Source organism: Oncorhynchus nerka, linkage group LG22, assembly GCF_034236695.1.
Source record: "Oncorhynchus nerka isolate Pitt River linkage group LG22, Oner_Uvic_2.0, whole genome shotgun sequence".
Classification (NCBI taxonomy): Eukaryota; Metazoa; Chordata; class Actinopteri; order Salmoniformes; family Salmonidae; genus Oncorhynchus; species Oncorhynchus nerka.
Window position 1 is genome coordinate 72,025,775 of NC_088417.1, and position 27,862 is coordinate 72,053,636.

General features: G+C 42.2%; 2 protein-coding genes across 4 annotated transcripts; both read right to left on the reverse strand.

The window, feature by feature from the left end:
• Positions 1–627: 627 nt before the first annotated feature.
• On the reverse strand, positions 628–18,142 carry LOC115105620 (solute carrier family 12 member 9-like). Of its 3 annotated transcripts, none has more exons than XM_029627848.2 (14): positions 17,826–18,142; positions 17,008–17,267; positions 16,658–16,792; positions 8,520–8,657; positions 8,026–8,325; positions 7,763–7,870; positions 7,005–7,116; positions 6,712–6,869; positions 6,533–6,615; positions 6,307–6,431; positions 5,908–6,100; positions 5,451–5,625; positions 2,536–2,682; positions 628–2,325 (listed from the first exon to the last, which is right to left on the reverse strand). In XM_029627848.2, the coding sequence occupies exons 2-14, from the start codon at positions 17,207–17,209 to the stop codon at positions 1,469–1,471; spliced, it is 2,733 nt and encodes a 910-aa protein (XP_029483708.1). In that variant the 5' UTR covers positions 17,210–17,267; positions 17,826–18,142; the 3' UTR covers positions 628–1,468. The 3 variants fall into 3 exon arrangements, with proteins under 3 accessions (XP_029483708.1, XP_029483707.1, XP_029483706.1); XM_029627847.2 differs by having other exon boundaries at positions 17,772–18,142; XM_029627846.2 differs by having other exon boundaries at positions 17,008–18,142.
• A 4,907-nt stretch (positions 18,143–23,049) lies between these two features.
• LOC115104687 (Krueppel-like factor 6) lies at positions 23,050–27,828 on the reverse strand. Its single transcript, XM_029626038.2, has 2 exons — positions 26,847–27,828; positions 23,050–25,646 (listed from the first exon to the last, which is right to left on the reverse strand). The coding sequence occupies exons 1-2, from the start codon at positions 27,493–27,495 to the stop codon at positions 24,901–24,903; spliced, it is 1,395 nt and encodes a 464-aa protein (XP_029481898.1). The 5' UTR covers positions 27,496–27,828; the 3' UTR covers positions 23,050–24,900.
• Positions 27,829–27,862: the final 34 nt, after the last annotated feature.

Consider the following 27,862-nt stretch of genomic DNA (forward strand, 5'->3'; position numbering starts at 1 on the left):
GTTGCAAATGTGCATGTTCTGTGGTTGATTTGGTCTTTTAATATAGTACCACTTCTGATATCAACCGTCCCAAGTCATTTTTGTGATCTTTAAATGTTTTAATAAAAAAGACATTACTATTGTATATTACGAACCCATTCACAAATGACTGTCATATTTGTTACGGTTTCCTCTAAACATATGTTACTCAGTATGTTATACGTTGTCTATTCTTATTCTTGAATAATGCATGTCCTGCAGAACTAGCTTGTGGCCTATCTGGCACTCAATGAGATATCCACAGACGCTGGAGAACAGTCTGTGTCACACAACGAGAGAACAGTACATGGATTCTGAGCAGTCAGAAACAATAGTAACTTAAGTTCTCTTTATAGTCCTATTTCTGCTTAAAGCATAAAAGTCCCATAAGTCTAGTTAAATGTAGAAGCTTTCACATAGCGCCTAATACATGCTTCAATTAGTATTTAAAAATAGCTTGCATGAATACAAAACGCCTTGCAGTAACTCCGTAACATTCTGTTTCCTACGTCTGTACATAAGAAAAGCACAGCAGAAGAATTCAAATACTTTCCCCGAGTAATAAATTAATGGAATGCACCTTAGCATTTGGCAAAAAATTGGACAAAATAAATTAGCAGTTGATATTTAATCTGCCTGTTAGTGCCTTGGTGGTTGTGTAACATTACATAATATTGTCAAGCATTAGGGACTCATCTAGTTAGGAGCGGGGTCAGGAACGTTGAACTCATGTTCCATCATGGACCAGATAATAGTCCAGAAAAGCAGCATTTCAAGCATGACCAATTAATGAATGACCTAAAATCCTAAGAGCTCATGTGGTCCAGACAGTCGTGAGCTCTCCCAAACTGGGTCACAATCTGAAGAGGAATATGCTGGGAAAAGGGGTCAATGGAAAGAGAATGTGTTCAACATCAAATAAAAGAACACAAAATTCTAGTTTTCATAGCGAGTAAACATATGTAGCCTTTCCTCCATTTCAGAATCCAGAGTTGGAACTCAACTTTTCTTCTACTCCATTAAATTACAGTATGAACAAATAAATATACACAGTGTACAAACCATGTCAGACTAACCAGGTGAATCCAGGTGAAAGCTATGATCCCTTATTGAGGTCACTTGTTAAATCCATTTAAATCCGTGTAGATGAAAGGGAGGAGACAGCTTAAAGAAGGATTTTTTTTACTGTGACTGACTAGGTGCCGAATGTGTTTATTAATGAAATTAGTAGATGTGTAAATGAGTTACATTACAAGATGTGAAACTATGTGCCTACAGAACAGAGCTATACTAATAGGTCCTGTTGTGTAGCATGCCTATGTGTTTATTGTCTAACTAACACATACATCATGTACCTCATATGTTAAGCATTCAACAGACTGCCCTTTCTATTATGTTCAGGATTGAGTTAGCTACATGACATATTGATCCCATAAACACAGTGACACACTCAAAGTTCAGTGCACGTGACTGGGGTGAGACCATGAATCAAGAGGGTTGGGCCTAAACCATGAGTCACAGCTTCCAACTGACTAAGGTATTGTTGTGATTGGCCAGAGTGAGTAGGGGGGCGTGGTAAATACAGGAAGCGGACAGCAGCCTGAGCACTGTGCTCCATCAGCAGGCAGTTGACTGCAGACAAGAAGTCCTCTGAGAGGGCTGGGGCCGGCCTCGTCAGGCCCAGCTCCCCCAGCTCTGTGTCCTGTGTCTGTTTCTGTCCGTACAGCTGCACCACAGAGTCCCAAGGCACTATCTTGATGGAGGCCCTGATCCTCAGCTTCCTCAACAGCTCCCGGAAGGTCTCCTCTTTAACCACCCAGCCCTGGTCGCTTGACTCTGCCTCCACACACAGAAATATTCTCATTCTGGCATGGCGCCATCTGCTGGCCATGTTGAGGACACACGCCATCTGCAGCAGGAAAAGGCTGCACACGTCAACAGAGGCTGCTGAGGTGCTGCCCGGACGCAGCAGGTTGAGGGGCCACACGTCGATGATCCTCTCAGCCCCGTCCATCTTGGTCCCCATGCTCTCCCCCTGCAGCTGGAAGAAGTAGCGGCCCAGACACACGTTCTTACTCATCTTGATGGCATCAGAGATGATTCCCACATACTCCTCTGGCGTGAGCCAGCGTGGGCTCTCCACATGGCGGACTGGAGGGAAGTGGGCTTGCAGAGAGGGCAGATCTACACCAAAATCATCCCCTCCGGCCTCTTCTGACTCATAGAAGGCAGGGTCTTGGAGGAAGTAGTCCTCAGGGGTGCAACTGTCGTAGAACCCCAAGACCAGAGTGTTGGGCTTCATGCCGCCTTGAAGAGGTAAAGAGTGGAGGAGGATAATCAAATGGATTAAAGAGTACATTGCTTGACAGGTTAAACTGTTTTATGTTCCATTTTCCAAAGTAGTAATATTATTTTTAATGCAGTAAGTCATTGCTCTTTACGACACAGTTGTGTGTGAAGAGGAGGAAAACAACAAACAATGATCCAGAATGGTAAATAGGAGGTTGTGTGACTCACCCAGGCCAGTGATGCGCAGCAGATGCTGTGTGCCCTGCCTCACAGAGGAGGACAGAGTCAGGTCCACAAAGGCCTTCACCCCCAGCTTATCCACCAGACTCAACCAGAAGTTATACTGCTGCTGGACAGGGTCAGAGGGCAGGGTGTCTGAAACAGAAGAGAGGCTGGAATGCCTGGATTCCCAAACGAGAGCAGAGCCAAACTAGTTTCCCTTAAATTTTCTATGGGGTCTGAAATGATTGACACACTTGATAAAGATGAGCAAAAATGACTGAATAAAACAAATAATTCATATTCCTACACTGAGTATACAAAACACCTCTTTCCATGACATAGACTGACCAGGTAAATCCAGGTGAAAACTATGATCCCTTATTGATGTCACTATTGGAGACAGATTTTAAGATATTACAAGGGTCATTTATACAGCTGAAACTTGTTTTAAATGCAAACAAAACACATTTTATGATTTTTATTAGGTGAAGAAAGTTGGTTGAAAATACACTTGCACTTACAAGCTTAGGTGGTTTTCGAATTAATCGGGTCTCTGCATATAAATACTTAGGGATATGGTTGGATGATAAACTGTCTTTTAAAATGCATATTGATGAACTTTGTAAACGGCTAAAAAAATCAAGCTAGGCTTCCTCTATAGAAACAGGACATGTTTGTCCTCTATAAATAGAAGACAAATTGTGCAAGCTACTTTTATGTCTGTTATAGATTATGGGGATATTATTTACATGCATTCTACGGCATCAACACTTAAATCGCTGGATGCTACTTATCATTGCGCACTTAGGTTTATTACGGGTGCTAGCTACAGTACTCACCACTGTGTTCTATATAAAAATGTGGGTTGGACTTCGCTGTCCGTGAGATGAGAACAACATGCTCTCGTGTTTTTCTATAAAGCACTTCTGAATAAACTACCTTATTTATAAATCACTCATCAATATTAGAATTAAAATTCCTAAAACCAGGTCTCAAGCATGGATTATACTTGAGACCCATGGGATTTCCACAGAGTTGGGTATGGCTGCCTTTTCCTGCTCCTTGCCCATGGAATAGCCTGCAGACTAAAGTTAAACTTGAGACCCATGGGATTTCCACAGAGTTGGGTATGGCTGCCTTTTCCTGCTCCTTGCCCATGAAATAGCCTGCAGACTAAAGTTAAACTTGAGACCCATGGGATTTCCACAGAGTTGGGTATGGCTGCCTTTTCCTGCTCCTTGCCCATGGAATAGCCTGCAGACTAAAGTTAAACTTGAGACTCTTGTCCTCCTTGCCCATTTCAAATATTTATTGGAGGATTTTTATTTTTGTATTGCTTGTAACTGTTTCAGGTAAGACAAGTTCTTATGCTGTTAGGGGAATAACCTGTGTGTAAATGTAATAATCTGTTTGTCTTGTTTAGTTTCTTAATCATTGTACCTAAACTGTATGTGTAAACATGTATACACAGGGCCCAGCTGTAAAAGAGACCTTGGTCTCAGTCTGTGTTCCTCGTTGAACTAAAGGTATAAAAACTTGTTAAATTCCATTCAAATCATTGTAGATGAAGGGGAGATAGGTTAAATAAGGATTTTTAAACCTCAAGACAATTGAGACATGGATTGTGTATGTGTGCCATTCAGAGGGTGAATGGGCATGATAAAAGATTTAAGTGCCTTTGAACAGGGTATGATAGTAGGTGCCAGGCGCACCGGTTTGTTTCAAGGACTGAAATGCTGCTGGATTTTTGATGCTCAACTGTGTGTATGAAGAATGGTCCACCACCCAAAGGACATCAGCAAATTTGACACAACTGTGGGAAGCATTGGAGTCAACATGGGGCAGCATCCCTGTGGAACATTTTCGACACCTTGTAGAATCCATGCCCTGACGAATTGAGGCTGTTCTGAGGGCAAAAGGAGTTCCTAATATTTGGTATACTCAGTTTACATTTTATGCTCTTTTTATTCATTTATCCATAATAAATCCATAATAAATTCAACAGCTCCCCAGAAAATTGGTAAATTATAGCATTTTAAACTAATGCAATTGCTCAGATGGTAGGGGTTAATATGATTGACACCACTTTTTTCAATGCCTGACCTTGTGACCTTTTCAATGAGCCTTTTCTCAAAATGTTTTATGAGTTGGAGAACACTTTAGAAGGGATCTTAGACCATTCCTCCATACAGAATCCTTCCAGATCATTGTTATCCTTCGTCTGTGCTTATGGACTCCCCTCTTCAATTCAAACCACAGGTTTCCAATGGGTTTCAAGTCTGGCGACTGAAAAGACCATGGCAAAATGTTGATTTTGTGGTCAATTAACAATTTCTTTGTAGGTACTGTTGTGTGCTCTGGGTTACTGTCGTGCTGGAAGATCCGCAAGCGGTCAAGGTTCAGCCTCTGTCCTGGTACTGGGTAAAGTTTATGATGCCATTGACCTTAACAAGGGCCCCACAACCACATTTTAAAGTAGATATGGGTTTCTTTTCTGCTTATGCATTCTTATTATGAAGCCAAACCCACCACTAGTGTGCATGGCCTAAAAGCTAGATGTTTATGTCATCTGACCATTTCCAATCCAAGTGCCAATGTCATTTAGCAAACTCCAGGTGTTTACATTGGTTGGATAACATAAAAATAGAGCAGCTCTTAGCATTAGTATAGGATAATTTTTGGGAGCATACAATATAGCTCAGTATTTGAACTATTTATTTTATACAGTATGTGTTGCACATCTTTTAGCAAGGGTGTCAATCATTTTGGACCCCAGAAATATCACACTCCGATTACTCCTTTTGTAATCAAATAGTGGAAGCTTTAGGTTTCATGCAGTCATAAAAATGACAAGCATTTATTGTAAGAACCATATGATACCACTGGTACCAGAACCCCAGTCACCGTCCCTATAATGTTACCCAGATCTCCCAGCTTCACGTGTCCCAGCACAAACAGGCCGCCCTTCTTCAGCTGATTGACAAAGTTGATGAGCTGGCAGGAGGAGCGAGGGTTGGCCACCATCAACAACACCTGGGGCCTCCAGAACTTCACATGGTCCTTCCTCACGTCCAGCATCAGCAGATACTTACGCACCTACAGGAGAGGGGGAATGGGGGAAAGTAGATTCAAAGCACCAAGAATGACAGCGGTGACACACCACAGGGTCCTGTTTAGTTGGGAACACCATAGCAAAATATTTTGCATCAGAAAACCTACATCTGTTTTCTAAACTGAACACCTTCAGATAGTTCTTCACCGTTTCAAAATGTTTCCTCCCTGCTGAACATGACCCAGGAACTGGCCCATGAGCGCATGTTTGCTTTGGTACAAGTATATGCGTGTGGTGTGTGTGCGCACGTCTCCATGTGTGGGTACCTGATGGAAGATGAGAGCCTGGCTGATGTATCCCCAGCTGCTGGTGGGTGATCTGTAGTGCAGGAAGAGCAACAGCAGCAAGAGGAGGATGATGCTGGCTGAAGAGTAGACAGGATTAATGACAAACATCATCACCAGACAGCTCAGAATGCCCAGCAGACATGTGTGCCAGGAGAACACCTGGAAGGTGGGCCTGGGGAGATAGAATGGCAAGGGAAACCAGGGAAAGGTGAAAGACAGGTAAAAACTAGACTGGACAATGATGGTCAAAAGAATTCCAGATAAACCCTACTTCACTAAGGACAACGACATCCAAACACAAAAAGAGGAACATCAGCGCAAGGTCATTGTCTTCTTTTTTTTATCAGATTGTACAGCATGATACTAGGATCTGATTACCTGAAGTTGGGGGCCGATGCCCATTCCAGAGCCAGACAGGCCAAGTCGACAGCAGCATAGGCCAGCAGGTAGAACACTGTCACAAGGCCAGCTATTGCATTAAGTTGGCCTGCAAACACCACACACTGCAACACAGTCACACCAAAGACACTGTCTCAGAGCCTGTTTAAAATGCCAAAAGTAGCACTCCACAGCTCAATACAATACACCCATGTCCTCTCATCACCTGTGCCAACCCCCAGGTGTACAGCACTGCCACCCATGGGTTACCAGAGCTGGAAGTGATAGCAGCAGGAGCCAATGGAAAACCTATGGGTAACATCAACATTACATCACCATTATGCTCCTTATTCTATGTCCTTTACTCTGTTACTCTTTGCGAAACAATTTCAACAACATCCTTACCAAACAGCTGGTCCAGTGCAAGGGCATGGAGGATCCGGGACGCCCCAATCAGAGAGCACATGGCTGCTGATAGGGCGGAACAGTAGATCCCAATGGTTACAAATGGCGGCCAGATGTTTATACGCTGGAAGAACCCGTAATCCTGAACCAACAGGGTCCTAAACAAAATACGGTAATTAGTTAACTATTTTAAAGTATATAGTAGCTACAGTATGATGAATAGTCAGGCAGTCAATTATGAGCAAATTAGGGATGACAGAGTTCCCACCACTCCCAGCCTCATCCATTCAGACCTTTCACATGTGGAGCTGGCCAGGATGAAGAGCAGGACATAGACTATGCAGGTGTAGAGGACTGCAATAATGGTGCCTTTGGGAATGGCAGCACTGGGGTTCTTCAGCTCTCCTACAGAGAACAGATTAAGGGAAAGATAGTTGAACATGTCAAGTTTGAGTCTGTATGTGAAGCTTAATAAGATGTTAACTAACGGAGCTAAAATATTCCATTATCTTTAGTCAGAATGCATATGGCACAGGTAAAGTAACAGCTACACTGAGTATACACAACTTTAAGAACTGCTCTTTCCATGACAGACTGACCAGGTTAATCCAGGTGAAAGCTATGATCCATTATTGAGGTCACTTGTTAAATCCACTTAAATCAGTGTAGATGAAGGGAAGGGGACAGCTTAAAGATTGACTTTCAAGGTTGTGTATGTGTGCCATTCAGAGGGTGAATGGGAAAGACAAAAGATGTAAGCGCCTTTGAACAGGGTATGATAGTAGGTGCCAGGTGCACCAGTTTGTGTCAAGAACTGCAACACTGCTGGGTTTCACCCTCAACAGTTTCCCGTCTGTATCAAGAATGGTCCACCACCCAAAGGACATCCTGCCAACTTGACAACTTGTGGGAAGCATTGGAGTCAACATAGGCCTGCATCCCTGTGGAATGCTTTAGACACCTTGTAGAGTCTATGCCCTAACGAATTGAGGCTGTTCTGAGGGCAAAGAGGGGGGGGGGGGGGGGGGTATATGATGCGTGTGGAGAGTACCTGACATGTTGGCTCCGGCCATGATTCCGGTACAGCTGGTGAACATGACAGCGAACACGGAAGCGAATGACATTACTTTACCGGTGCTATAGTCCACAGTGTAGCTCGCTGAAGAGGAAAAAGAGGAAGAACACTGTTGCTATAACAGCTCTCTTTCAAACCATAAAACTAACAACTCTATACATGTACAGTTTCACCTCCCCATCAAGACTTACTATGCCTATAATGCATCTGAAATATGACCCCAGCCAGACAGTACTCACAGCCCAGGTTGTCCCTCAGTGTTGTGCCGTTGAAGCCTGTGTAGCTGGCATTGTAGGTGAGGGTATGGTTGCCAGGGCCCTGGTGGGAGATGAGGAAGTTCAGGGGCGTGGTCAGCGCCAGGGGGCTGATGTAGATGGACAGCAAGGAGATGGTCACCACCAGCAGGATGAGAAAGGAGGTGCGGGCGAAGATGTGGGCGCCCACTAGGCACACCAACAGAACCAGCAGGAGAACTATGGAAGAGTACAGCACTGTGTACCAGTATCCCTGGGGAAGCACCCGCAATGCAGAGGAGGACGCTAGAGTGGGAGGTGGACAAAGAGGACAAGATAAAACACTGGGTGGAATGACTCATTTGAATGCATGTGGCACCAACATTCTAAGAAATATTATATAGTATTTGTTTTCAGCAGAAGTACAAAATCTTGGCATGCATGCTTGGAATTCTAAGTATTAGGGCTTAAACTAGTAATTATAGAATGTCAAGACTAACCTGGATCCTGACCAAATATGTCAAGTATGGCCTCTACCAGACCAAGCACATACACTCCACACGCGCACACCTTGGCAAGGAAGAACATGAGGCCAATGCTTCCACCAAACTCTGGGCCCAACGATCGACTGATCATGACTGGCAGACATTAGGTCAAGGGGTTAAATATTACTGATCTGGTGTGCTTCATTAATAAAGGTTAGCAAAGTCACTCTGCTCAGCTGGTTAAATCACATGATGCACACCAGCTGTTGTCATCAGTGTATTCAGATTCTGTAATCCAAAACACTTATCTTCTATCTTTTTGACTACAAAACGTAAACACCCACTGGCACTATGATGATGTTAGGGTGGTTCTGGACATGATGAATATGGGGTTGAAAATTGATGAAATTTCCCGTTAGAGATATAAGGGCTAGAATTGTCTATAAAATAATGTGGCATCAAGTTTGACTAGTAAGGACTTTTAAAAACTTCACTCATACTTCAGACCAATACACATTTGCAAAATACAATACCTTCAGAAAGTATTCACACCTCTTTACTTTTTCGACATTGTTGTGTTACAGCCTGAATTTAAAATGGATTATATTGAGATTTTTGTCGTCACTGGCTACACACAATACCCCATAATGTCAAAGTGAAATTGTTTTTTAGAAATGTTTACAAATTAATAAAAACTGAAAAGCTGAAATGTCTTGAGTCAATAAGTATTCAACCCCTTTGTTAGAGCAGTTCAGGAGTAAAAATTAGCTTAACAAAATAAGTTGCATGGACTGTGTGCAACAAGTGTTTAACGTAATTTTTTTATGACTGCCTCATCTCTGTACCCCACACATACAGATAATTGTAAGGTCCCTCTGTCGAGTAGTGAATTTCAAACACAGATTCAACCACAAAGACCAGAGGGCTGCCGTGCTTCTAGCGCTTATACAAAAATCTAAATACTTTTCTGTGTTATTTCTTACATTATTAGCCCAGATATATTTTGGTGTTATTGCATACAGCCGGGAAGAACTATTGGATATCAGAGCGGCGGTAACTCACCAGCACTACCAGAATTGCGACCAGGAATACGACATTCCCAAATCGGATACTCTGTTCATAGCCCCCAGGGCAATTGAACTGATTCCAGAGGCCGATCCAAAACACCGCTGGAGGAGGATAGGTACTCGGAGTGGTCTTCTAGTCCGACTAAGGAGGCGCACACACCACCCACCGCTTCCGAGTATATTACCCGCTAATGTTCAGTCTGGATAATAAAGAGCTCAGGGAGAGGATTTCTTTCCAGAGAGACATAAGGGATTGTAACATACTCTTTTTCACGAAAACATGACTCTCTCGGGATATACTGTCTGAGTCCGTTCAGCCAGTTGGGTTCACAATTCATTGCGCAGACAGGAATAAATATCTCTCCAGGAAGAAGAAGGGCGGGGGTATATGTTTCAAGAAGAACTACTCATGGTGTGATTGTGATAACATACTGAAACACAAGTCATTTTGTTAACCCAACCTAGAATACTTCACAATCAAATGCCGACAGTATTATCGCCCAAGAGAATTCTCTTCAGTTATATTCACAGCCGTGTATAACCCCCTCAAGCCGATACCACAAAGGCCCTCAAAGAACTTCACTGTATTTTATGCAAACTGGAAACCATATCCTGAGCCCGCATTTATTGTAGCTGGGGATTTTAACAAAGCAAATTTGAGAAAAAGCCTGCCGAAGTTCTATCAAAACATTGACTGTAGTACACGCACTGCTCAAACAAGCAACCACTGCTACTCCAACTTCCGGGATGCCTACAAGGCCCTCCTTTCAGCAAATCTGATCACGACTCCATTTTGCTCCTCACTTACTATAGGTAGAAACTCAAAACAGGAAGTACCCATGCTAAGGACTATTCAACGCTGGTCTGACCAATCGGAATCCACGCTTCAAGATTGTTTTGATCACACAGACTGGGATATGTTCCAGGTAGTCTGTGACTGAGTTTATTAGGGAGTGTTTGCGAGATGTTATACCCACTGTGACTAATAAAACATACCCCAACCAGAAACCGTGGAGAGTTTGCAGCATTCACACAAAACTGAAAGCTCGAACCATCATATTTAACCATGGCAAGGTGACTGGGAATATGGCTGAATACAAACAGTTATTCCCTCTGTAAGGCAATCAAACAGGCAACACGTCAGTATAGAGACAAAGTGGAGTCGCAATTTCAATGGCTCAAACCTGAAACATATGTGGCAGGGTCTACAGACCATCACGGACTACAAAGGGACACCGAACTCTTGCTTCCGGACAAGTTAACACCGTCGCCCGCTTTGAGGATAACAGTGCCACCGACGAGGCCCGCTAACAAGGACTGTGGGCTCTCCTTCTCCGACGTGAGTAAGACATTTAAGCGTGTTAACCCTCGCAAGTCTGCCGGCCCAGATGACATCCCTAGCCGTGTCAGAGCATGCGCAGACCAACTAGCTGGAATCTTTACAAACATATTCAATCTCTCCATTTCCCAGTCTACTGTCCCCACATGCTTCAAGATGTCCACCATTGTTCCTGTACCCAAGAAAGAAAAGGTAACTGAACTAAATGACTATCGCCCCGGATCATATCACCTTACCTGCTACCCTAGACCCACTTCAATTTGCTTACCACCCCAATAGATCCACAGACGATGCAATCGCAATCACACTGCCCTGTCCCATCTGGACAAAAGGAATACCTATGTAAGAATGCTGTTCATTGACTATAGCTCAGCATTCAACACCATAGTACCCTCCAAGCTCATTAAGCTTGAGGCCATGAGTCTGAACCCCGCCTGTGCAACTGGGTCCTGGACATCCTGACAGGCCTCCCCCAGGTGGTGAAGGTAGGAGAAAACAAGGATGCGTGCTTAGCCCCCTCCTGTAGTCCCTGTTCACCCATGATTGCGTGGCCACGCACGCCTCCAACTCAATCAAGTTTGCAGACGACAACAGTAGTAGGCTTGATTACCAACAATGACGAGACAGCCTACAGGGAGGAGGTTTGGTCAACAAAACAAATGATAGGTTATTTTGGACTTCAGGAAACAGCAGAGGGAGCACCCCCCCTATCCACATTGTCGGGACAGCAGTGGAGAAGGTGGAAGGATTCCTTGGCGTACACATCACTGACAAACTGAAATGGTCCACCCACACAGACAGTGTGGTGAAAAAGGTGCAACAGCTTGGCACCTAAAAACCTCCGACTTTTACAGATGCACAATTGCGAGCATCCTGTCGGGCTGTATCACCGCCTACTACGGCAGCTGCACCGCCCGCAACCGCAGGGCTCTCCAGAGGGTGGTGCTGTCTGCCCAATACATCACCGGGAGCAAACTACCTGCCCTCCAGGACACCTACAGCACCCAATATCACAGGAAGGTCAAAAAGATCATCAAAGACAACAACCACCCGAGCCACTGTCTGTTCACGCCGCTATAATCCAAAAGGAAAGGTCAGTACAGGTGCATCAAAGCTGGGACCGAGAGACTGAAAAACAGCTTCTAGCTCAAGGCCATCAGACTGTTGCATAGCCACCACTAGCACATTCGAGGCTGCTGCCCTATATACATAGACTTGGAATCACTGGCCACTTTAATAATTGAACACTCGTCATTTTAACTTCACTAGAGTAGGGGGCAGCATTCGGAATGTTGGATGAAAAGCGTGCCCAAATTAAACTGCCTGCTACTCAGGCCCAGAAAAATAGGATATGTATATAATTAGTAGATTTGGATAGAAAACACTCTAAAGTTAGCAAAACTGTTAAAATAATGTCTGCGAGTATAACAAAACTGATATGGCAGGCGAAAACCCAAGGAAAATCCAACCAGGGAGTACTATTATTTTGAAAGGCTGTTTTTCCATTGAAAGCCTATTCATACAAAGAGTTCACGAGCTCTATGGCTTCTTCTACATCTGCCCAGTCTTTAGGCATTGTTTCAGGCTTTTACACTGAAAAATTAGGGAGATACAGCACTTTCAATCAGTGGCCAGTGGAAATTTCCAGATATCAACCATGCGCCTGATCAGGAACGCACCTTTCTTGTTTCTCTTTTTCTATTGATGAAGCTTTTGTCCGGTTGAAATATTATTTATTATTTATGAGAAAAACAACCGGAGGGTTGAGTTTAAACATCGTTTGGCATGCTTCTACTAACTTTTATTGTACTTTTTAAAAACGTTTTATCTGGACTTAGTGCACGTGCCTTGAGCATTCAGATTACTGGACAAAACGTGCGAACAAAAAGGACGTTTTTAAGTCATAAAGAGGGACATTATTAAACATTTGTCTAACATGGAGACCTGGGAATGCCACCAGATGAAGACCATCAAAGGTAAGTGATTAATTTTAATACTATTGCTGACTTGTGAGCCCTCTCATTGGCTGGAAAATGGCTGTATGGGTTTCTATGGCTAGGTGCTGAACTAACATAATCGCAAAGTGTACTTTCGCAGTAAAGCCTTTTTGAAATCTGACAGAGGTTGCATTTACAAGAAGTGTATCTTTAAGAAGGTGTATAATACTTGTATATGTTTGAGGAATTTTAATTGTGGGATTTCTGTTGTTTTGAATTTGGCGCCCTGCAATTTCACTGGCTGTTGTCAAGGTGGGACGCTAGCTTGTACCAGAGAGATTAATAATGTTTACATATTTTGCATTACCCATCTCCAGTGGCGTGTAAATCATGGCATGTAAATCTTGGTGGTGCAAGACAAACATTTTGTGGGACAGCGCCTCTTCAACCTCAGGAGGCTGAAAAATGTGGCTTGTCACAAAAAAAACCTCACTAACTTTTACAGGTGCACAATTGAGAGCATCCTGTCGGGCTGTATCACCGCCTGGTATGGCAACTGCACCGCCCACAACCTCAAGGCTCTCCAGAGGGTTGTGCTGTCCGCACAACGCATCACCGGGGGCAAACTACCCACCCTCCAGGACACCTACAACACCTGATGTCACAGGAAGGCAAAAAGATCATCAAGGACAATAACCCCCCGAGCCACTGCCTGTTCCCCCCGCTTCCATCCAGAGAGGTCAGTACAGATGCATCAAAGCTGAAAATCAGCTTCTATTGCAAGACCATCAGATTGTTAGACAGCCATCACTAGCACAGAGAGGCGGCTGCCTACCTACAGACTTGATATAATTGGCCACTTTAATAAATGGAATACTAGTCACTTTAATAATGTTTACATATCTAACATTACTCATCTAATATGTATATAATGTACTGTATTCTTCACTATCCTTTCTTTACTATCTATTGCATCTTAGCCGCTCTGTCACTGCTCATCCATATATTTTATACCTATATATTCTTATCCCATTCATTTACTAGATTGTGTGTATTAGGTTTTGTTGTGGAATTGTTAGATATTACCTGTTAGATACTGCTGCATTGTCGGATCTAGAAGCATAAGCATTTTGCTACACCCGCAATAACATCTGCTAACCATGTGCATATGACCAATAACATTTTATTTGATTTGATAGACCTGGCTATGAGCGGAGCCTTGTCAGGCAGAAAAACAGTTCATTCAGCCTCATTTATTGCCTTTAAAAAAAACATAGCTAATATAGCCGACTTTCTTAATAAACAAACGTGGTTTCTACTGACAATTGAGATGTACAAACTATGTCAGCAGGGGACAACAAGCAGATAAGAAGCAATCCGTAATTTCGATTAAGACAATGAGCGAGTTAGGACGGACGTAGTCAATATAACTATTTGTTCAGCACTTTTGAAATGTACAGTGACAGAATTCAGAACATGGGCCGTTCTTACAGTGTTCTCCCTGTACACCAAGTCAGAACCGTAGGATAAATAAAGGTGGAATATAAGCAGACAATGAAAGCTATTACAATATTCGATGAGGACATTTCTAACAAAAAGGTTATAGGCTACATGTACACCACCAAGTCAGAACAGTAGGTGAAATGAAGAGGTGAAAATAGACCAAATTATTAGGTTGAGGCACAAGGGATACGAACAGTTTACTACACAACATACACTTTGTATTACTTTCTTAACTACAGTATACATATATCCCTGACATATTACATCATTTTTGCAGCAGCATACAAGACATTTTTGGACTCAACTTGTTGTGCTGTGCTCACTTGAAAAGGAAGGTGGTGTGGCAGTCCATCGTGGGCAAATTTTGTCATCAAAGTCAGGCATTCTCTGGATTTATGGTGCTTTCAAGACAACTTGGAACTCTGAGAAAAAAAGTTGAACCATGATGATGTCAATGATCTTCAGGTCGTAGCTCTAGAAAGAAGCCCGGGTTCCGATTTACAATTCCTAGTTGGATGAAAAATCAAAACATATTTTCCCAGTTGTAGCTCGTTTTTCCCCCGAGTCCCAGTTGTCTTGAACTCACTAAAGTCAAACTTTGCAATTCCGAGTTAACAGTTGTTTTGAGCGCATCACAAATCATGCTTCATTGACAGCATGGCCAATGTTGAATGTTTATAATAGGAAAATATACCCTTAATCCTTGATTTGGGACAACACAGCCACTCCACTGTGAAAAGCTGGCTAATGATTGCGGCTCAACGCTCCGTATTTTCTGCTGGCTTGCCCCACCACCACAGAAAGCACTGAGCTAGGCTGAAACACCTGCATGTTGGAGCTGCCTTACTCAGAAAACAAAAAAGAGACCATGTTTGTATGCAGGTATATTAACTAAACCATCTCAATTGGGTTGAGGTCAGGTGATTGTGGAGGCCAGGTCATCAGATGAAGCACTCCATCTCTCTCCTTCTTGGTCAAATAGCCCTTACACAGCCTGGAGGTGTGTTGGGTCATTGTCCTGTTGAAAAACAAATGATAGTTCCAATAAGACCAAACCAGATGGGATGGCGTATCACTGCAGAATGCCGTTGTAGCCATGCTGGTTAAGTGTGCCTTGAATTGTAAATAAACCATAGACAGTGTCACCAGCAAAGCACACCCACACCATCACACCTCCTCCTCCATGCTTCACATTGGGAACCACACATGTGGAGATCATCCGTTCACCTACTTTGCGTCTCACAAAGACACGGAGGTTGGAGCCACAAATCTCAAATTTGGACTCATCAGACCAAAGGACAGATTTCCATCGGTCTAATGTCCTTTGCTCGTGTTTCTTTGTTGTTTCTTTGCAGCAATTCGACCATGAAGGCCTGATTCACGGAGTCTCCTCTGAACAGTTGATGTTGAGATGCGTCTGTTACTAGAACTCTGAAGCATTTATTTGGGCTGCAATTTCTTAGGCCGGTAACTCAAATTAACTTATCCTCTGCAGCAGAGGTAACTCTGGGTCTTCCTTTCCTGTGGCGGTCCTCATGAGAGCCAGTTTCATCATAGCACTTGATGTATTTTTGAAACTGCACTTGAAGAAACTTTCAAAGTTTTTGAAATTTTCCAGATTTACTGAACTGTCTTAAAGCAATGATAGACTGTTGTTTCTCTTTGCTTATTTGAGCTGTTCTTACCATAATATGGACATGGTCTTTTACCAAATAGGGCTATCTTCTGTATACCACCCCTACCTTGTCAGAACACAACTGATTGGCTTAAACGCATTAAGATGGAAAGAAATTCCACAAATTAACAAGAAACACATGTTAATTGAAACGCATTCCAGGTGACTACCTCATGAAAATGTTTGAGAGAATGTCAAGAGTGTGCAAATATGTCATCAATGAAGAATCTCAAATATATTTGATTTGCTTAACACTTTTTTGGTTACTACATGATTCCATGTGTTATTTCATTGTTTTGATGTCTTTACTATTATTATACAATGTAGAAAGTAGTAAAAATAAAGAAAAAACCTGGAATGAGTCGGTGTGTCCAAACTTTTGACTTGTACTGTATGTAAATTACATATTTCTGTAATTCATTTTTAATAAATTTGCAAACATTTATAAAAACATGTTTTCACTTTGTCATTGCGGGGTATTATGTGTTGATGAGTGAGACAAAAAAATCAATTGAACCTATTTTGAATTCAGGCTGTAACACAGCAAAATGTGGAATAAGTCAAGGGGTATGAATACTGAGGGCACTGTATATGTTTTTTGTGGGGTGTGAAAGAACCAGAGTTAAGGATACAATAGGCCCCGCCTCCCTGCACAGCACCATTGGTGGAAATAGCACAGATGGACAAGATGGTGAGGGAGATAATGATGTAGGCTACAAGCAGCATCACAAGACCCTGCAAGAGCCCCGCATGACCAACCACAAACCCTATGGGGAAACATCATTATACAGTATTAGTATTGTTACAGGAACACAATAGAGTAGACTAATGCATTCACACATACACCTTCTTAAAAAGATCTATCATAGCTTGGACCCAACAGCAGCTTGACCATCAACAAGCATCACTGTATGTTGCATGGTGAATAATTCCACATTCACAGCCTATATTTGTAATTGTCTGTCATCGATGCTGCACTCACCAGTTCTGAGGAAGAGGACTATGCTGAACATGGAGAGGACGGTGGGCACTATCACCCCGAAGAATGTGTTGAGTTTTCGGGGTACAGCATTAGGAGTGCTGGCCTCCCCAGTGCCCTCTGACCCCCCCATGCCACATACTGCTGTGTCTACAGACAGACCACACACCCCATGGGCGAGGAGGGGTGCGTGTTCATTAGACATGGCCTTCGGGAGAAGCCTATTGTATATTTAGATGGTCTAGACGTCCTTTTTTGTAACCCTGTTAAAATGTTGACATTCTTTGTATAAATTAGATCATAAAAATAAGTTGGTAACAAAACTGACAATTTGACAGATTCCTGAAAACACAGGATAGCTTTAGATTTACGAAAAATAGTAGGTTCTGCAAACAAAACAATAACGGGAGGGGGGAGGGTTTTACATTGGAAAAACAACATCTTCAGACTACGATCCACCAGGAAGAAAAAAAAAGAGTCAGGCATTCAAAATAAATAGCATACTTCAAAGACGCGCGAGTTAAAACACTTGACTACAACACATCATGCAACATCAACATACATCATTTAACAAGAGTTGAGTTTACGTTTCTTTCATGTATCCAAAAAGGGGAAGTGGAGCTGTGACACGGAACGGTTTTTGGTGAGGTCATTCAACAATTCAAACTCGCAATTCCGTACACTTGGTGTTTGACTGATGATAACATTTTTGTTTACTTTGCAATCATGGCTATTGTAGCTATAGCCAGATGAAAACAGCCACTCACCTATTCTCCGTCAGTGGGAATAAGCGCGCGCACTTCCGGTTGTTAAACACTCACCGTCTGCATCTGGCTGCCTACTGTAGCCCACTGCTCCGTTATTTCAGTTTACAGCTGAATGATCTCTGCAAATTATCGCAAAGTAATATAAAAGCATACACAACTGTGCTTTGTTAGTTGATCTAACTAGATTAGAAAACTACTGGCTATAGTTAGCATAGGCTACAGATAAATGATCCAATAGCTCATAAAAGGTAGAAATTATAATGCCGCAATCTGACCAGTTTTCATTCAAATCTACATGATCTCCCTATTACAATGAACATTGACCTACTTGCACACTCATCTAGTTACTTGCTATTTGTTATGTGCTGGTCACGGGACAGTAAAAACTGTTCATGTGACTGCCAAAAAGGGGAGGGTGAAAATCTGTCTGTAGCGAGGTTTCCATCCAATTGGCGACAGATTTTCATGCGAATATTCTAAACTGCGCATAAAAACAATATGCGCATTTTCCCACCAGAGATGTATTTCTATCAAATTGATAGAACATGTGCGTGATGACGTTGTGCACATACAAATACCATTTGCGGTTAAATGGGGTTTCCGACTCTACTGATGGTTTTCTCACAAACGTGCGCTCTAGCTAACAATTGCTGCTAACAAATAGCTAATCTGCACACGTTTGGCTAGAGCGCATGTGTAACCTACATGAGATTAGTATGGTCAAAAGAGCGAGATTTTATATTTTTCTTAAACGGCAGCAAAACATCGATTATGTCACCAGAATACAATCATCACCTTCACCACCCTGTGAATGTCATCATCATGTATTTAATCTGTAGTGGTGGAAAAAGTACCCAATCTTCATACTTAAAAAAAAAATGCCGACAGTAAAAGTCACCCAATAAAATACTACTCAGTAAAAGTCTAAAAGTATTACAGTATTACATTTTGAACATACTTAAGTATAAAAGTATAAATAATTTCAAATTCATTATATTAAGCAAAACAGACAGCAACATGTGTTTTTATATTTACGGATAGTCAGGGGCACACTCCAAAATCCAGACATCATTTACAAACAAAGCATGTGTGTTTAGTGAGACCACCAGTCAATGGCAGTAGGGATGACCAGGGCTGTTCTCTTGGTAAGTGCGTGAATTGGACCATTTTCCTGTCCTGCTAAGCATTCAAAATGTAAAGAGTAGGCCTACTTTGTGTGTCAGGGAAAATGTATGGAGTAAAAAGTACATAATTTTGTTTAGGAATCTAGTGAAGTAAAAGTTGTCAAAAACATAAATAGTAAAGTACTGATACCCCCCAAAATTACTTTAGTACTTTAAATGATTGTTACATTCACTATATATACAACATTATGTGGAGGAATAAGCAGCCTGTAAGGTACAAAAAGGAGAAGTGGAGCTGTGACACAGAACGGTTTTTGGTGAGGAGGTCATTCAACAATTCAAACTCTCTTGATAGGTTTACCTATCAAATTCTAGATGTACAATTACTTTATTTCCCCAAATGGTTTAATGTGAGTGATGTCAATTCAGGTCCTTTTAAGTGAAATACAGTAAATTAGATTTTATTTTTCACACAGTGTGGTGTTGCCCAGTCCTCCACCTACCTGTTGGAGTTAAAGACCAGAGAGATGAATAGCGCAGGTTGGTAGAGAGGAGAGGATGGGTTAGGGGTGCGTTTGACAGAGTCTGTCGCATCCCTCCCCATGTGTCCTGTCAAGAGTGCTGTTCCACATTGCACAAATAAGCCAAAGTCGGAGAGACACTGTCTGTCTTCAACACTTTGCATTTGTTGCAGAGCAAAGATACAGTGCCTTGCAAAAGTTTTCATCCCACTTGGCGTTTTTCCTATTTTGCTGCATTATAACCTGTAATTTAAATAGATTTTTATTTGGATTTCATGTAATGGACATACACAAAATAGTCCAGATTGGTGAAAAAAATAACTTGTTTTTAAAAAAAAAACAGAAAAGTGGTGCGTGCATATGTATTCACCCCCTTTGCTATGAAGCCCCTAAATTAGATCTGGTGCAACCAATTACCTTCAGAAGTCACATAATTTGTTAAATTAAGTCCACCTATGTGCAATCTAAATGTCCTGTCACATGATCTCAGTATTTATACACCTGTTCTGAAAGGCCCCAGAGTCTGCAACACCACTAAGCAAGGGGCACCACCAAGCAAGCGGCAACATGAAGACCAAGGAGCTCTCCAAACAGTTCAGGGACAAAGTTGTGGAGAACTACAGATCAGGGTTGGGTTATAAACAAATATCAGAAACTTTAAACATCCCACAGAGCACCATTAAATCCATTATAAGAAAGGGAAAGAATATGGCACCACAACAAAGCTGCAAAGAGAGGGCCACCCACCAAAACTCACGGCAAGGAGAGCATTAACCAGAGAGGCAATAAAGAGAACAAAGAGACCAAAGATAACCCTGAAGGAGCTGCAAAGCTCCACAGCAGAGATGGGAGTATCTGTCCATAGGACCACTTTAATTCATACACTCCACAGAGCTGGGCTTTGTGGAAGAGTAGCCAGAAAAATGCCATTGCTTAAAGAAAAAAATAAGCAGAAATGTTTGGTGTTCCCCAAAAGGCATGTGAGAGACTCCCCAAAGATATGGAAGAAGGTACTCTGGTCAGATGAGACTAAAATGTAGCTTTTTGGCCATCAAGGAAAACGTTATGTCTGGCGCAAACCCAACACCTCTCATCACCCCCACAGTGAAGCGTGGTGGCAGCATCATGCTGTGGGGATGTTTTCATCGGCAGGGACTGGGAAACTGGTCAGAATTTAAGGAATGATGGATGGCGCTAAATACAGGGAAATTCTTGAGGGAAACCTGTTTCAGTCTTCCAGAGATTTGAGACTGGAACGGAGGTCACCTTCCAGCAGGACAATGACCATAAGCATACTACTAAAGCAACACTCGACTGGTTTAAGGGGAAACATTTAAATGTCTTGGAATGGTATAGTCAAAGCCCATAACTCAATCTAATTGAGAATCTGTGGTATGACTTGAGATTGCTGTACACCAGCAGAACCCACCCAACTGGAAGGAGCTGGAGCAGTTTTGCCTTGAAGAAAGCAGAAATCCCAGTGTTTAGATGTGCCAAGCTTTTGAGACATACCCCAAGAGACTTGCAGCTGTAATTTCTGCAAAAGGTGGCTCTACAAAGTATTGACTTTTGAGGGGTGAATAGTTATGCATGCTCAAGTTTGAGTTTTTTTGTCTTATTTCTTGTTTGTTTCACAAAAAATATTTTTCATCTTCAAAGTGGTAGACATGTTGTGTACATCAAATGATAAAAACCCCACAAAAAATCATTTTAATTCCAGGTTCTAAGGCAACAAAATAGGAAAAATGCCAAGGGGGTGAATACTTTCGCAAGCCACTGTACATTTAAATAAGAGTTGATTAAATGTACTGTAGAAAGTATGTGGGAAACAGTATGGATAAATAAAAGGGTATTACAATCATATACCAAATACACTTCAAATTAGTGGATATTGCTATTTCAGCCACATGACAGGTGTATACAATCGAGCACACAGCAATGCAATCTCCAAAGACAAACAGTGGAATGGCCTTACTGAAGAGTTCAGTGACTTTCAATGTGGCACCATCATAGGATGCCACCTTCCCAAAAGTAATTTCATAAAATATCTGCCCTGCTAGAGCTGTCCCGGTCAATGGCAAGTGCTGTTATGGTGAAGTGGAAATGTCTAGGAGCAACAACGGACCAGCCGCAAAGTGGCAGGCCACACAAGCTCACAGAACGGGACCGCCAAATGCTGAAACGCGTAAAAATATTTTGTTCTCAGTAGCAACCATCACTACAGTTACAAACTGCCTCTGGAAGCAACGTCAGCACAATAACTGTTAACTGCGCGCTTAATGAAATGGGTTTCCATGGCCGAGCAGCTGCACATAAGCCCAAGGTCAACATGCGCAATGCCAAGCGTCAGCTGCAGCGGTGTAAAGCTCACCGCCATTGGGAAAGGGGGATACCTAGTCAGTTGTACAATTGAATGCCTTCAACTGAAATGTGTCTTCTGCATTTAACCCAACCCCTCTGAATCAGAGAGGTGCGGAGTGCTACCTTAATCGACATCCACATCTTTGGCGCCCGGGGAACAGTGAGTTAACTGTCTTGCTCAGGGTCAGAACAACATATTTTTACCTTGTCAGCTCAGGGATTCGATCCAGCAACCTTTCGGTTACTAGCCCAACGCTCTAACCAATCGTCTCATTGTAGTCTAGAGCAGTGGAAACGCGTTCTTGGGAGTGAAGAATCACGCTTCACCATATGGCAGTCCGACGGACAAATCTGGGTTTGGCGGATGCCAGGAGAATGCTACCTGCCCGAATGCATAGTGCCAACTGTAAAGTTTGGTGAAGGAGGAATAATGGTCTGGGGTTGTTTTTCATGGTTCAGTGTAGGCCCCTTAGTTCCAGTGAAAGGAAATCTTAACGCTACAGCATACAACGACATTCTAAACGATTCTGCGCTTCCAACTTTGTGGCAACAGTTTGGGGAAGGCCCTTTCCTGTTTCAGCATGACAATGCCCCCGTGCACAAAGCGAGGTCCATACAGAAATGGTTTGTCGAGATCGGTGTGGAAGAACTTGACTGGCCTCCACAGAGCCCTGACCTCAACCCCATCGAACACCTTTAGGATGAATTGGAACGCCGACTGTGAGCCAGACCTAATCACCCAACATCAGTGCCTGACCTCACTAATGCTCTTGTGGCTGAATGAAAGCGAGTCCCCGCAGCAATGTTCCAAAATCTAGTGGAAAGCCTTCCCAGAAGAGTGGAGGCTGTTAAAGCCCATGATTTTGGAATGAGATGTTCGATGAGCAGGTGTCCACATACTTTTGGTCATGGAACATACTTTACGCCACTGTTCATCTGTAGTCTAATAAGCTGCACGCTTTCCAGACGAGTCGTAGTGGGAGGACCACACACCATATCAAGTTTACTTCGATATGATGGTTATTATATCAATATATGCACATAAAGGCTTTTCCACTGCCATTATTCACATAATTAATCTTACCGACACATAAAGATCCTACTATGTTGAATAAACAAATGATCTGTCAGCATTTATAAAATTGTACTAAAACGTCCTGTTTCCATCGCAGCTGTCGTGATGATTTTTTATTTGGTATGACTTTACCTGCATAAAAACTGTGGATGGAAATGTGGTTTATGAAAACACAACAAATACAGTACCAGTCAAAATTTGGACACACCTACTCATTCAAGAGTTTTTCTTTATTTTTTTTTTTACAATTTTCTACTTTGTTGAATGATAGTGAAGACATCAACACTATGAAATAACACATATGGAATCATGTAGTAACCAATGAAGTGTTAAACAAATCAAAATATATTTTAGGCCTGATTCAGTCTCCTCTGAACGTGTCTGTTACTTGAACTCTGTGAAGCATTTATTTGGGCTGCAATCTGAGGTGCGGTTATTTCTAATAAACTTATCCTCTGCAGCTGAGGTAACTCTGGGTCTTCCTTTCCTGTGGCAGTCCTCATGGAGAGCTAGTTTCATCATAGTACTTGGTTTTTGCAACTTCACTTGAAGAAACTGTCAAAGTTTCAGGATTGACTATTAGTTTTTTTATTTAACTAGGCAAGTCAGTTAAGAACAAATTCTTATTTACAATGATGGCCTCGGAACAGTGGGTTAACTGCCTTGTTCAGGGGCAGAACAACAGATTTTTACCTTGTCAGCTTGGGGATTCGATCCAACCTTCCAGTTACTGGCCCAACTCTCTAACCACTAGGCTACCTGACTTTGTCTTAAAGTAATGATGGACTGTCGTTTCTCTTTGTTTATTTGAGCAGTTCTTGCCATGGTACGGAACTTGGTCTTTAACCAAATAGGGCTATCTTCTGTATACCAACCCTACCTTGTCACAACACAACTGATTGGCTCAAATGCATAAGGGAAAGAAATTCCACAAATTAACTTAAGGCACACCTGTTAATTGAAATGCATTCCAGGTGACTACCTCATGAAGCTGGTTGAGAGAATGCCAAGCATGTGCAAAGCTGTCATCAAGGCAAAGGGTGGCTACTTTGAATAATCTTTAATCTAAAATATATTTTTATTTGTGGAACACTTTTTTGGTTACTACATGATTCCATGTGTTATTTCATAGTTGATGTCTTCACTATTATTCTACAATGGAGAAAAATCTTGCTGTTACATGATTGTACAAAACACAGGGCCCTAGATGAGCAATGCCAGACAGCAAGGACGGGTAGTATAGTTATCTGCGTTTTATGACGTGTAGAACATATTGTAATAACTATATTTTATCATGAATAAACTTGGTGTCTTGGGTACTGTTTATGAAGTCATATTTTACTGTAACAATATTAAACAAAATAATCCAATACCACTCTGAAAATGTGACTTTTTTAGGTAAATCAAAAACGTACAACATAAATTCATTGCTGTTCAAAATGAACAGGCTAATGAAAACAATATACAACAGAAGCATCACTTTAAATACATATTTTCCCTTCAGTTTTGGCTTTATAATTATAGTGTTAAACTGTTGATAAAGATCTGCATGTAATACCAACTAAAATACACTATTAATTTCTGTATTGTGCTATCAACTCAGCCAAAGTGTTCTGTATTTCCATTTTACCAGGTGTGTAGTTAACGAAAATCAACCCTCGATGTCAAACTGTTGTATAAACCTTTCCAGGCAGAATCTGCAGACCTGCTCACATCTGTGACTGCATAATGAACACCCTTTTATGCCAATTAAGAACATTGTGAACAAGCAGTAATAGAAATAGATTATTCTTTACTTGTTTTTTACCCTCCTTTCTCCCAAAATTTCGGAACCGCTAGAGTGCGATGACGACGCTGGGCCAATTGTGCGCCATCCTATGGGACTCCCGGCCAAAGCCGGTTGTGGCACAGCCCGGGAATGAACCCGGGTCTGTAGTAACACCTCTAGGACCGTGATGATTAGGGTGAACTTAACACACAAAATTAGTACCATCATATCATGTTTACAAAATATGTTTATATGAATGTGTGTACCAAATCCATCCTGATTAGGAATCCAGGGACTGTGAGTGGAGGTGTGGCCATGTATAGGAGGGCCCTGCTTGGAGTAGAGACAGTGCCACTACCGGGTGGGGTGTGGTGGGAGCAGGTGAGTGAGTCAGCCTGTGCTTCTTGAGCTGGCCTAGCTCCCTGAAACAGCAGCCACACTGGGCACAGCGGTAGGGCCTCTCCCCAGTGTGGATGCGCTGGTGCTTATGCAGACTGTCCAGGTGTCGGAAACGCTTCTCGCAATACCTGCAGGGATATGGCCGCTCACCCGTGTGAATGCGCTGGTGTGTCTTCAGGCAGTAGAAGCGGCGGAATCCCCGGCCACACACATTGCAACGATGCACCTTATCCGAGCTCTCCCTTCGGACTTCAAAAGCCCCTAGAAGACCAGCGTCCCCTGCAGAGGGTGGGACAGACCCCATGAAGTTACCATCATTGTCACCATCATTATCAATGTGAGCTGGCATCTGTGGCAGTTGTGATGACCCAGGGAGGTGGGACTCCAGCATACTTGGGACCTCAGGGTCGTTTTCAATTTTAACTGTTCTTTTAACTTCATCCACCTCATCGAGCACCTGGATCAGGCCCAGGTCATTCACATTGCCTGCTGGGTGACTCTGGCCCATCTCCAACTCAAAGTTGGTAATAGAAGTTCTGTGAGGGTCCTCTGCTGCCACTGTTCCTCCCTCCTGCTCCTGTTGAATTATTCCAGAGTCCTCTCCTCCAGTTGCACGGACTTTGTACTCTGAGAGAGATAAATGATATCATCATGATCAGTAGGAGACTTTTCATTTGTTGAGTACGTGAAAATAGGGGAATTCCATGCCAGCATAGCCTGAATATATTTTTGGTATCTCAGATTGTTATGACAATTATCACATAGAAACTTAATTGGGAAGATGGATGTGTGATATGCTTTTTACATTTGTAATCATGATTAAAATAAATAAATAAGTGGCCATTTTTGGTCCTTTTTAGACCTATACATGGACCCAATGATCCATGAACCGTACATGATACAGACAACAGCTTAATGTCGTTATACTCCTAATAAGAGTGCTCGAAAATATGGAGAATCGCTATATTATAAAATACAATTTTACACATGCATTTATTCAACATTAAAACTAATATTTCAAAAGTACCCTTTTTGATTTGGTAAATTTTTAGACATTGTTTTAAACAATATACAAGTATGTCACATTTCCTGAGTGGGGACTGTTACTTTTAAAGTTCTGATCAATTTTATGAACAATACAGTGAATGAAAAAATGGATTCAAGGGGAACACAGTGGTCCTCTGTACCTTAGTTGGTAGAGCATGGTGCTTGTAATGTCAGGATAGTGGGTTAGATTCCCGGGACCACCCACATGTCAAATGTATGCACGCATGACTGCAGGGTGAATTGGATAACAGCATCTGCTAAATGGCATATATTATAACTCCCTCTGATGGTGATTTGCTGAATCCTACAGGAGGGCAGTGGTTGGTTAATTAACTATAATGTCAATTTCTATGTATAAAATTGATAATTTCTTCAAAAGTGGCAGAGCCCACTCTGGAAATGTGATGTGTTTGATGAGTATATTGTTGCAAACAATGTCTAAAAAATAAGATAAATCAAAAAGGGCATCTTATGTTGAATACATTTGTGAATTTTCTTCTAAAGAATATAGCCACACTCCATATTTTAGAGCACACTATTGAGGAGTATAATGACACCAACATGTCTGAATTGTGTACGGTTCACAAATCATAGTCTTTCAGGAACCATGTATCATTTTTTCTCAAATTGTTTGTGAAAAGGGTCAAATGCATGTTAAACATCCTTTCTCCCAATGAAGTTGTGAGAATTGACTATAAAATCTGAAATACCCTAAATATTTTTGGGCTGAGCTGGAGTGGAATCGCCCAGTATAAATGTTTGTGTAGGGCGTAAGCCTACCTTTCTCTGCAACCCCATCGTCTGTAATGTAGAATTGACCCTCTGTATCCTCCTCAGTGTGATGAGATGAGTTTCCAACCTCTAATTGTGGCACTTTGGATGTTTGTGAGGGATTGGTAGAAGAGACAGTGGAGGATGTCCGTATTCTTCTCAAGTTTTCACTGCTCCTGGGCCATTCATGCTGCACTGTTGGTAAGCAAAGCCCTACACTGGGGAGTGACTTAGAAAACTGTGATCGTGTGGATGAGGCTCGAAACGACTTGGGGCCACGGGTCGTGAGCATATTGGAAGGACTCCCCGAAGCAGTGGGGGGAAAGAGAAAAGGAGACTCTTCCGAACCAGGTCCTAAAGCACCTGATCTAGGCTGGTTGTGATTAAGGAGTAAACACTGTTTGATGTTGTTCTCGGCTGCTGTCATGTAGTACCGTGTTGCTTTGAGTTCACCCTCAGATACGTCAAGTCTCTCTCTCAAACTTTGGTTCTCACGATGAGACTCAGCAGCAGCAGTCCGAGCTGCGGCCAGTTTGATACCGACTACTCTAGCAGTTTCCTTCAAAACGGCTTCTACTGCACACCTCACTGCCTGTTCGATGGTCGATGCAAGTTCATATTTGAGGAAAGAGACACTGGTCTCCATCGTCAAACTCATGGTAGTGATTAACTTGATGTTATGTTATCAACAGTTCGAAAAAGTTTCAAATGCAAAATAACAGAAGCCTCGGGATTCAGTCCTTGTTGTTTGGTAAACAAGGTAACTAACGTTAACTGGCCACCGTGTTAGCTAGCTAACGTTGGTTCGATGGCAAGCCGTATAGTTAGCCTCTGGCCAGACAACATACTTACTGTTTGCAATTTTTAAGAAAAATGGCTTTTAAATCAAACAAATAAACAGCTAAATGAGTCAACTTGTTTCTCAAACAATCTCACTCAAAAACGTGATTTTTTTTTTCCGCCAACTCACCTCCCCACGTATTAGTTTTTGAGTGTCGCATGGTTATGACGTCAAACGGTGTATT